Source organism: Furipterus horrens, unplaced genomic scaffold, assembly GCF_987537825.1.
Source record: "Furipterus horrens unplaced genomic scaffold, mFurHor1.1.pri manual_scaffold_3, whole genome shotgun sequence".
In the NCBI taxonomy this organism is placed as follows: domain Eukaryota; kingdom Metazoa; phylum Chordata; class Mammalia; order Chiroptera; family Furipteridae; genus Furipterus; species Furipterus horrens.
This window is the reverse complement of record NW_028327173.1, coordinates 203,790,606-203,802,833: the sequence shown is the minus strand read 5'-3', so window position 1 is coordinate 203,802,833 and position 12,228 is coordinate 203,790,606. Positions and strand designations below refer to the sequence as shown.

Here is a 12,228-nt window from a genome sequence, read left to right as displayed (position 1 = left end):
TTAGGTTCAAGCAACTGAAGTTCTCAAGATTGGGGACCCCCCGAGGGCCTGCCTGTGTCCCAGGCACCTCTGAGCTCTGAAAAGGACCAAGGGCAGGGACTGGCGTGTCGGGACTCTGCCTCCCCTTCCAAACGGGACCCTCTTTACCTGCACTCAGGGGCTGTGGCGATGGAGCACCCAGCTAGGACATGAGGGAGAAGCCAGGGAAAGACAGTATCTGTCCCTCTGTCCTTGGGCCCACATACCTCCAGATGGAGGTCTGACAGCTGGCAGACTTGAAGGGTGGGAGGTCCCGCCCAAGCTGGAGACTCCAAGTCATCTGGCCACAGGAGGCCAATGCCTGTGAGGCCGGGACCATCCTGGGTGCTGTGACCTCCCACCCTGGCTATCGGACTAGGCACAGAGATGCAGCAAGGCACCATGCCAACCACCCCACCTCCTGACATGTACAGGACGGTGTGAAGTTTGTCCCCTGCCCCCTAGAGGCAGGGTCTGGCGGTGCTATGGGGGGAGGGGCAGGGCTGCTGGGAGGAATGGCCTGAGGCAGTCTGGTGAGGCTCTGCCTGCCCAAATCTTTACTTCCAGGAAACACCCCACGGATTCCTTCGAAATCTCCTCACAGGGCCAGAGGAGGGGTGGGGGGGGGGGTGTCTCTGACTGCTAAGTCTGAAAAAGGGTAGGCTACAGGGTATTGAGGCAGCAATGGGTCAGAAACCGTTAGAGACCTCCTTGTATTTATTTGAGTTTTTGCTTGTCTCAAAAACTCACTGTCACCCAGAACAGGCCAGTGCTCCTGCCTGAAGGACTACACCTTTCCCACCGGGGACCCCAGAGGCTTCAGGAGCAGGAAGAAGGATCCCTGGAGGGCAGGGCAGGATTGGGGTGGGGGGTGCAGGGCGGTAAGGAGAGAGTAGCTGGGCCGCGGCTGTCCCTGTCCTGTCCCCGCTCAGCCCCTGTGCCTGGCTTGGAGCCCCATTTAGGAGTCACGGTGGCCCGGGCGTGGCCGCCCACTGCCGGAGAGTGAGCCAGCGCTCAAACTAGCCACACAGCCTCCCACTCGAGCTTGCTTGCCAGCCTTTGTCTCTAGACTCCATAACAGCCCTGTGGGCGGGGGGCCAGTCCTTTAATGGGATGTGCGAATTATTTCCTCCCAGAAAGATCAGGAATGCCTGCCCACTGTGGAAAATTTGGAAAACAGAAAAAAGTAACGAGAAGCTCTCTGTGCTGAGGGACTCCCTTGGCCACCTGAGCTTAGTCCTGCCCCATCGCTCTATCCCACCAGCCAGCTTCCGGTCTTCTCAATGCACACAAGATGTTACCACATGTGAATTATCTTGTTTGCTTGTCTGTTCAATCTGTTTAAGGTCTGACACCCCCAGCCACTCCCCTGCTTCCTGCACCAGAATGAGACTCCACGAGGAAAGGAACCCGTTGTACCTGGCACAAAGGAGCAGCTCAATGAATATGCTGAATGAATGAGTACATGGCCTTTGCCCAGGTACGTATTAAGTCAGTACTTTTCTTGTTGATTTGCAAGAAACCTTTACATATTAAGGCTCTTAATTCTGGGCTTGATGATTTGTGGGAACACTTTTCCCTGGTTTATTGTTAGTATTTTATTCTATTTATGGTAATTTTTGATATGTGAAAGTTTTGACCTTTAGAGGTTGTGTGGCAGCCACAAGACCATAGCTAATATTCCTGCTGAGAGTGCTGGGTGGGCTGCTGTACTTTGTGGGGGGGGGCTTGTCCTAGGAAATGGTGTGCTCAGTTTTTGGGACAGAAGTCAATTCTTCTCAAAGTCCCCTTCTATTTTCCCACACAGGCTGATGGGGCCAGAAGGAGACAGGTCAATGTTGTTTGAGGCCTCTGTCCAACTCCTCAGCAGTGTGGTGCTTCCGTGTGCATGTTCAAGGTTGAGGAAACCAAGGAGGAAAGCCCATGAAGGCCAGAGGTGGAGGCCCCAAAGTGTGGGGTACAGAATGAGGCAGGCCTTCATCTTCATGACACTCTCAGCCTCACCTGTCTTGTCTGGCACTTCAACCTGAGTGCCTGGCATGAGGCCTAGCACACAGTAAGGGCTCACTGAATGGCTGCTAAATGAATAGATGAATGGGTGAGTGGATGGCTGGTTGGGTATCTGGGTAGATGGGTGGGTGGATGGATGGATGGGTGGGTAGATGGGTGGACAGGTAGATGGGTGGATGGGTGGATGGATGGATGGGTGGATGATGAATGGACAGATGGGTGGATGGGCGGATGGATGGATGGGTGGATGGGTGAGTGGATGATGAATGGACAGATGGGTGGATGGGTGGGTGGATGGATGGGTGGATGGGTGGGTGGATGAATGGACGGATGGATGGATGGATGGATGGGTAGATGGATGGATGGGTGGATGGGTGGATGGATGAATGTACTGGGTGGCTGATAATCACCGCTGAAGGAAGCCTGGTTTCTATTGAATTCCTACACCCTCTGGAAGACAGGTTATTCAACTGCAGGAAAATTTTAACTATAGAGGAGAAAAAATAGATCTAGAGGTTCTAGGACACAAGATTAAGTTATATTTGACAGTACACTTCATGGCTTTATGCTCCTCGGAACTTCCAAGAAATCATAGAACTGTCACTCAGAGACTGATACATGCTAAAAATGCAAACAGATGCAAAGGGGGGTGGTTTATTATAAGAACCACAAAGCCCAAAGGGGCTGCTTGGGGCCTGAGAGTCTTGTCTCACCCTTTGAGGCTTATGTGTTAGAGCAGTGGTCCCCAACCTTTTCGGCACCAGGGACCGGTTTCATGGAAGACAAATTTTCCACAGACTCGGGTTGGGGGTGGGGAGCCAGGAGGTGGAGCTCAGGCAGTAACGCATGTGGTGTTTAAGGACTGGGAGGAGGGAGGTTAGGGACCCCTGTTTTAGAGGACAATGCAGGGCTCCCTCAGAACTGATACCTGGGCTGGCTGCATCTCTGGGATTCTTGGTGGAGGGGTGGCTGAGGTTAAGTGGGTGGGAAGAAGGGGTGGGAGGGAAGAAAGGGGAAGGAAAACTGAGGGTGGGTGGAGCTGACCACATCACTGCCATTTACTCATAGAATTAATCTTCACCCACTGACAGAGGACCTGACACAGGGTTGGATGAGCAGGGGAGCTGAGAGTCCCCAGGGCCACCCCAGCCTGAGAACTGACCATTGTTCCCTGAGGAGACTCTCTGTGGACACTGCCTTATCTTTTACACTACTAGCAACAGCTATTTTGTCTTTATCTGACTGGTTCCTGCTCATTCTTCCATATGCAGCTCAGGTGTCACCTCCTCCAGGAAGTCCTCCCTGACTGCACAGCCTAGGTACTGTGCTCCCATGCCCTCTGGGCTTTCCACTATTTCAGCATATGTCAAGAAGCAGTGACATGGTCTCTTTACTGGCCCAGCTCCCCTGCTGGTCTATGAACTCCTCCAGGACAGGGTCTGTGTTTGGCCTTGTGTTGTATCCCCAGTGCTCAGTGGAGTCTGGCATTCAGGAGGTGCTTATTGGGCTGCCCAGTGTCCCCCTGGTGTGGCTGGGTTGGGGGTACGACTCACCCTCCCCCAACTGCAGGGCGGGATCCATGAGCTCCATCATATACTCCACGTCCAGGAGCATCTCCGTGAGGTTGCTGCGGGCCAGCACATACATAAGCACCGGCAGGAAGTCGTCTGCCCCATAGGGCTTTCCTGGGAGGAGGAAGGAGGTGGGAGGTAGTGAGTGCGAGGCTCTGTTCGTGAGTGGTTCCCTGCCCAGGGGAAGGGGACAATGGTTAGCTGGGTAGGGGGTAGTCACCCTTGGAAGAGGAACCTTCCTACTTTCTTATGACTCTCAGGAGGCGGGCAACCCTGGAATCAGACTTCTTGGGGTGACCTGTGACACAGTCTGGGTTTGGGAAGAAGGAACTGAGAAAGGTGCCCTCTGCCAGGTGGGCGAGACCCAGTGCCTTCCTGTTTCCCAGCTTTTCCCCTCAACACCACGTGCTGCTTGCTGACAAGCAAGTGCATGGACCCATCCAGATGCATCTGTCTGTCTAATGTTGATGTCTTCTTGAAGGTTCCCTGTCCCTTTTAACCACGCATCTCCCTCTCTACCTGCAAAACAGAAAGACCTCCCTCAAAATTCCACCATTCAGTCTTCATTCCTTTGGTTAAAGCAGTGCCCTTTCCTGAGGGTTTCTTTCAAAATGTACATGCCTCCGAAAGGGAGAACTCATCCCTTCTGCTTTTGTGTGAGACGTTCACAGGGCTCAGAGCCTCTTGGGGAAGAGAAGAGGGTGGAAGGGGGGCCTACCCAGCTCGGCTCTGAAGCTGCCCATATGGCCACACAAACTCAAAGGTTGGATCTGGAGGGAAAGAATTCTAACAGGGACAGAATTCTCCTGGAGTCTCTCAGTTGGTCTCTTAGCATGCTAATACAGGTGCGCTGAGGGATACAAAAGCTTGACTGGGCTGCTTTGCACAGTGAGGAATGGCCACTGGGGTCCCCAACTCTCTTCTCTCTTCTTACCAAAGAGAGGCCGGGGCTCAGCCAAAGGTCTCCAGACTCAGCTGGAGTTACCAGACCTGGACATGGCCCCAGAAGGATCATACGAGGGCTGCTGCCATTTGTGTCTTGGGTGAGACTAATAATCAGTCCAAATACATGTCATGCAATCTACAGTTCTTTCAAAAAGCATATTTCTCCTTGGCATGTTTTAGGAAGGCTTTAGGTCACCATCAGGAAATACGTGATAAAACAGTAAAATCTAAACAAAAATGTGAACATCAGGACAAACATAAATTACAAGAGGCATTGTACAGCACAGAAAATATAGAAGCACAAATAAGCAAGAACACACACAACTACTGCTTTGGAGCCATGAATTTAGCTTTGAGTTTCCCGGTGGCCAAAGTGAAAAGGAAAACACAATTCAGCTACATTCTTCTTATTGTCCCTGAGAAAATACACCTGTTTCTTGGGGGAATCCAATTATTTTCCTAACCCTCAGGGCAAAAATAAAATGTTCACTCGTGGCTTCATGGGGGGGGGGGCATGACTGGTGGGTTCCTACAGCACACAGAGGGTAGGTTTCACTTGGTGAGTCACTTCATCGCCTTGAGATGCAGCTGAAGGCAAGGCCTTCCCGTGGAGGAAAGCAAACTGCATGTTCACACTTGTTCCTTATAGCGGTGACACACAGTCATTGCTGTTGTTTTGCCCATGTTACTGAAGAAGAGACTGAGGTTCAGAGAGCTTAAGTGACGCTCCTAGCTCAACCACACACATAGTGAAGTCATGTGTATAGCGAGGGGTGTAGAGCTAGGCCTCTGGCCTCAGACCCAGGTTCAAATCCCAGCTCTCCCATGCACTAGCTGTGAACCGTGGGAAGTTCCTCCTCTAACCTTGGCAAAGAGGTTGGGGAATGAGATAGACGTTGGAGAACCAAATGTAATGGTGTCGATGGTCAGTGCTTTGTTGAGCCCTGTAGGGGTCTGGGGCAAAAGGAAAAATATATGCTCCTATAGCTGCTTATCAAACTATCCCCTCATGTTTTGAATTAAGTGGAAAAAGTTAATGAGCGCTTACAATAAAAAAACATGTCTGTGTGTCAGACCCTGGGTTAACAATCTGTTTGCATGCCGTGGTCGGCCCTCCTAAGCTCACATGGGCCCATGAATCATGAGCGGGTTGGAAATGGTGGTTCCTGTGTGTTGTACAAAACCACAGTGTCACAGAGCTGACAACACCCTGTCTTTACTTAAAATGTTGATATTTTGTTCATCATAGAGTTCTGTGCACTCATTTTTATTTTTTTAATTCTCAGCCAAGGATATGGTTTGATTTTTTTTTTTTTTAATTGATTTAGAGCTAGAGGAAAGGAGAGAGACAGAGAGAGAGAGAAACATCAATCGGTGGCCTCCCATACATGCCCCGACTGTGGCTCAAACCTGCAACCTAGGTATGTGCCCTGACCAGGGATCAAACCCGCAACCTTTTGGTCCACAGAATGATTCTCCAAACAACTGAGCCATCTGGCCAAGGCCGATTTTTATTTTTAAAAATATTATCTTAACAGTTGACCCAGCAATTCCACTCCTAGTTCCATAACCAAGAGAAATAAAAACAGGTTCACAGAAAAACTTGTACACACATGTTCATAGCAACATTATTCCTAAAAGCCCAAAGGTAGAAAGAGCAAACATGGTCATCAGCTAGTGAGTGAATAGAAAAAATGTGGTCAATCCATACAAGGGGACACTATTTGGTAATAAAGAGGAATGAACTACTGGTACGTGCTATGACACCCACGAACCTTGCAGTCATTATGCTAAATGAGAGGAACAAGTCACCAAAAGACCACATGTTTGTACATATTGTATGATTCCATTTATATGGAATGTCCAGAATAAGCAAATCCAGAGAGACAGAAGGCTAGTGGTTGTCAGGCCCTGGGGGGTGGAGGGAATTGGGAGTGACTACTAATCAGTACTGAGTTTCTTTAGGGCGTGATAAAAACATTCTGGAATTAAAGTAGTTTGGTCATGTAATTTTGTGAATACGTACACTAAAAACCATTGCATTGTTTTTTTTTTAAAAACATTTGTGCATACACATATATAACATAATATATACTATACATAGGCGAAATTTATCTTGACTACTGAGTTTTTTGGCAGTCCCTTAAATTTTGCCAAATCTGGCCCTGCAGTCGGTGCTTAGGGCAGTGGCTGGCACGTAAGTGCTTGGGAAACGGCAGCTATGACAAGTGGTCACTGGCATAGGTCTGTGGACACAGGAAGACAAAGGAAGGAGTCAGAGCTGGTCCCAGCCCTCAGGACCCACCCAATCTAAGGCCAGTGGCTGTGCCAGGGGCTGATTTTGGGATCACAGACAACCATCCAAGGAGAGTCTGTGTTCTTGGGCAGCTCGGCTTCATTCCAGCCTGGAATGCGTGCCAGAGACTACTTACCTCCTCCTCCCCCCTGGCCCAGTCTCCCTTATTTTTATAGTGACAGAACTGACTTTCAGCTGGGACAATGACCACCCAAAATAAAGACCACATTTCCCAGCTTCCCTTGCAGCTAGGTGCAGCCTTAAATCTAAGTTCTCGCTTGCGGGATTTGCGGAGGAAGTGATGTGTTCAGCTTTCAGGTCATGCCCTTCTAGGGGAGGAACATGTGGATGGAGAGACCACTAGGGATGGTGGGGTAACAAGAGAGGAACCTGGGTCTCTAAGGACCTCGTAGAAGAGTGATTTCATACCCGCCTATACCGGTACATGGGAGTGAAACAAAAAACCCCAGAAAGTTTTGTGTAAATCATCGGTGTGTGTGTGTATGTATGTATGTGTGTGTGTGTGTGTGTGTGTGTTAATAGCAGTCTAAGGTATATCCTAACTTCTACAGTAGAAAGTCCTCCCAGCTGGTGGTCAGAATAGCTAGGCCATGGCTGGCTTTGCAGGATTTTGAGAGAAAAGAAGAAAAAGAATATGAAAGTGACTTGGACCCATAAAGTGAGCTATTCCTAACATCTGTGCTTTGTTTTCTCAGGTGGACCCAGTTGTTCTACCTGTAAATGAATAGGCTGAAGGGGTTGGTAACACACAGCACTGAAAAGCAGAGTCAGACCTGCAGTATGAATCCCAGCACACTACTCACTGGCTGTGTGACCTTGGGCTAATTGCTTGACCTCTCTGGGCCTGCATTTCTAGTCATGTGTGAACCAACACAGATAACATGATATCCTATGGGGTTCTGGTGAGAATTCTGTGGAATGCTTTATATGGAGTGCTCTGAGGATGCTCCCACAGAAGTACCCAATAAAGACCACCCATTCTTGCCCTGAGTGGTGTGGCTCAGTGGGTTGGGCATCGTCCTGCAAAGTGAAAGGTCGCCAGTTTGATTCCTGGTCAGGGCACGTGCCTGGGCAGTGGGTTCAGTCCCTGGTCGGGGCGCATACGAGAGGCAACTGATTGATGTTTCTCTCTCACATCAATGTTTCTCTCCCTCTCTTCCGCCCTCCCTGCCCCTCTCTCTAAAAAATGAATAAATAAACGAACAAGTAAAAACCCCAATCGTTCTCCGCCAGCCCTGTATCATGAGGCTCTCTGCTGACGTGTTTCATGGTTCCCATGCCTTCCCTGCACAGAATCAGTCCGTTTTGGAGACAGCCTCCCCATAAGCCTTTATGAGCCTGAGACATGACTGAACGGTTCCCAGGGGAAGATTATTTTGTTCTTGAAGTTGTTTTTCATGCTGATAATTACATTATTCGCATTCTGGCATGCAGGAGATCCTTTGTTTGTTTGATTTATGATTCAGGGAACAAGGGGCGTCAGACATTGGGAGTGGGAAATGAAGCCTCGGCTCTGCCTTTTGGAATTCACCGATTACTCACGCGTGGGCTTAGAGCTGACTGAATTTTTGCTCTGCCTCCAAGAACATCATCTTTTGGGGTGTTATATTAATAACTTCCCAAGGAATACAATCAGGCAAGTTGATCTGCTTTTGAGCAGTGGTTCTCAACCAGGGTGACTTTGCCCTTGCAGAACCATCTGGCAATGTCTGGAGTCGCTTTTTGGTTGTCACTTCTAGGGGGATGCTACTGGCATCGAGGCCAGGGATGCTGCTACCCACCCTACAATGCACAGGACAGCCCTCTGTAATACAGAATTATTCAGCCCCAAACTGTCTCTAGTGCCAAGGCATAAACCCTGCTTGAGGGACAGTGATTTTCAGCCGGAAGGATGGTCCAGCTCATGCCCTAGGTTGGAAGACTTAGAGACGGGGTAAGGAAGCCCTCCAGACTGCGGCTCTGTGCTCTCTGGTGATGCAAAGTCCTTCGCCCTTTTCCTTTTCTTCTCTTCTTGAGAATCTGTGCTGACCCTTTGGGAAGCCTTTGGGGCCTGTCTCCATGGTTCCCACCACAGTGTGTGCAGCCACCCCACTACAGGGGACTCCCATGTCTGTCCCTCCACCATGAGGTCACCTCTTCTCCATCTCCCCAGTACACAGAGCATGGCGCCGTGCCAGGTGAATGAATGAATGAATGAATGAATGAGTGGGTGGACGATTGTGAAGCTCCCAGCAAGGCCGCACAGTCAGTGACTTGGCACCAACTCCGATGGGTCTCCATAGAGACTCCAGGAGTCCTTCTCCATCAGGGGCCCAGCCAACGTGTGTATCATCTTTTCCTGGAAACTAGCCCTCGCTGGGATTTCCCCATTTCCATCAAGGAACCCACTTTCTCCCCACGTCCTGAGATGCAAGATCTGGGAGCCCCCCTTTCCTTCTGGGCTCTCTGTCCACGGTGGCCAGCCAGTCCAGAGCCGAGGTGAGTCTCCTTTCTGACTGTTTCCTGTGCTCACCCGTTGCTTTTCCCAGCCCTCCCCACCAAGCCAGCCCTCCCAGCAGTCTCTGTCCTTTGATCTACTCGGTCTACTAAGTCACTTCTTGGAGAATACAGCTCTGATCATGCTATGCCTCTTCACAAGAACCATCAATGGCTTCCCATTGCCCAGGGAATCGAGTCCAGATCTCTTACCCTGACGTTCAAGGCCGCCTACAGCTGGGCCCACAGATGCCTGTCCAACATGACTGACCCTACTCTCCGCCAGCCACATTATCTAGTCGATGGCCTCAGAACAAGTCACCTTCCTTCTGTCTCCCATACAGCACAATCATTTGCGTGACTCGTTGAAGATGCAGTGGATATTTTATAAACATTATACCAATGAATTCCTAAAATAGCTCTGGGAGCTGTGTTAGATTCACGGTGTCTGATTTATAGATGAGGAAAGGGAGTCCCAGAGAAGTTAAGCTTCTTGTCTAAGGTCACATGGCTAGGATGTGGTGAAGCAGGACTTGAACCTAGTTTTTTTTTACACTCACAATCCCACGTTCCTGCCACTTCAACACTCTTCCTTCAAGTTCCACCTCTTCCACGAAGCTCTCCTGGACTGCTCCCAATTACTGCTGGTGCTTACTCTCCGCTAAATTGGCACCTTCCAACTCAGAATGACATTCTGCCTCCATCACCCCCAATGTAACACTCCACTGTGCTGAGTCTTCAGCCAGTCCCTGGACTCCAGAGGCACTTTCACCCCTCTGTGCCTTTGCATGCACCATTGTCTCTGCCTCAGGCACCCTTCCTCCTTTCCCTTACTTACTCCTCATCCTCTCCCACATCCTCAAGCAGTTGGATGGCTCCTGCTCCAACTCCCATATGCTTTGACTCCTTCAGAGCCTGTCCTTTTCCTCGGACTGTGAGCTCCCCGAGGGCAGGGATGGAAGCTGTGTGGGCTTGGGAAAATCGCTTAACCATTCTGAGCCTCTGTCCCCATCCCCAGTCCCTTTCCAGTCCCTACCACAGGACTCGGGACGTAGGACACGGACAGTGGACTGAACTGAGGCCCACGTGGTTCCCACTGGGCACTACTCGTTCCTGCCCGAGGTTGGGGCCATGGTCAAGGATTCTAGGATCTGCTGTGGGCCACAGATGGTGGTGTGATGGGTCTGATGTGTAGTGGTTGCCAATTTCCATAGCATAAACATTTCCACAATGGCCCATTTCAGCTTCTCCCAACATGAACGTGGGGTGGGTTAGCTCTCATGAGCTGGTAGGAACTGACCTAACACATCAGTGGCCTTGGGTCCATCAAGGCCAACCTCATTGTGAGTAAACTGAGGCTCAGGGATGGGAGCCATTTGCTCCAAGCCCCACAGCTGGTCAGCAGTGGAGCTGGGACTAGACTCTGGGCCTCTCCGCCCCATGTGCATGAGAGATGCTCACACAGGCTCCCTACCCTGGGAGCTACTTGCAGACAAACACAAGCTTCAGGCAACGCTGCCAGGCACCAGCCTCCAGAGGATGTCCCAGGGGGGCCTGGCCGCATTCTCCTTCCCGTGGAGCTGGGAGCCTAGGCCCAGCCTCAGCCCTGCGCCCAGTGGGGACTCAGGCAGCGCCACTGGGATGCTGGGCACAATTGGGAAAAAAATCCTCCTCTGATCGGAATATCAGTCTTTCTTGACTCACAGATCACGTCCACCTAACTGTACCTCGAGAAGCCCTTCGGGGCCCCAGCCTGCATTTCCTAGTGGTTCCTGCTTTCGTGTTCACCCCAGTCACACCTGTTCCCCATCTGTAGGAATGGAGGGAACTGGTCACATTTTGAAGAGCTGGTTCGGGGTCTTATGGTGTTTCACTGGCTGGGAGACTTTGGAGAAGGAAGCAGTGATGAAAAGGAGCCGAAGCACGCTCGCCCGGGTCACGCAGACTGAAACACGCAGGATTAGAAGGTCCCGACTCTGCCACTTAACTAGCTGAGTGATCTGGGGCCACTCACGCTGAGCCTCAGTTTCCTCATCTGAAAATGGGGCATAATAATAAAACTCAGCCTCCTAGATAGGGCATCAGTGGGTGGCTGGCTTGAAAATAAGGTTTTCTTTTCTAGGAAGCATCTAAAAGAAGAATTGGCATTTTTTTTTTTTCCTGTAAAGGGCCAGATAGTAAATATTTTTAGGTCCCACGGACCACATGGTTTCTATCCTAACTATTCAACTCAGCCATGGTAGAAAAGCAGCCATAGTCCCTGTGTAAATAAGTGGATGTGGCTGTTTCAATAAAAACTTATTTACGCAATCAAGTGGAGGACCAGAGTGGGGCTGCAGGCCATACTTTGCAAAGCCCAGATCTAGAGGAAGGGTCTGTCATCTCATCGTCACTGCCCCTCCAAATCGTTGACGGGGTTCTTACCGACGCATCAACCCTGCGGCAGAACAAGGCTCACAACCGTGACCTGCTTTGGCCCTCCCCTCCTCCACAATTCCCACTGAAAAAACCACTTCCTTTCTCCAGAGGTCTGAACCCAAGACCCCACTCCCTACCGACCAGTTTCAATGCCTATACTGGGCTTCCCCGGCCCTGTCACTGCAGAATAAAAACCCCAAATATTACAGATTAATATTTATAGTAATATAGAAGAGAGGCCCTTAACCCCCACCTCTCAACCCAGGCAGCAAACACCTTCAAGACTCCCTACACCTCTACCTGTTTGTTTATCCTAGTAGCATGCATGTTTCAGCATAAGATGATGCATTTTGTATTTGTTTCCTTGTTTATTACCTGTCTGTGCCCACTAGCATGGAAGCTCTATGAGGGCAGGGACTTTATGGTGCTCATTGTTTATATCCAAGGCCCCCACAGTGCCTGGCCGGTAGGAGG

General features: G+C 50.3%; 1 protein-coding gene across 1 annotated transcript in view; it reads right to left on the bottom strand.

The window, feature by feature from the left end:
• The window catches only part of RIN3 (Ras and Rab interactor 3), a 115,854-nt gene that overhangs the window by 6,937 nt on the left and 96,689 nt on the right, over positions 1 to 12,228 (bottom strand). The window contains exon 8 of the mRNA XM_090271326.1: positions 3,582 to 3,713. Within this exon, the coding sequence (XP_090127452.1) occupies positions 3,582 to 3,713 (132 nt within the window). The remainder of the gene's footprint in view (positions 1 to 3,581; positions 3,714 to 12,228) is intronic.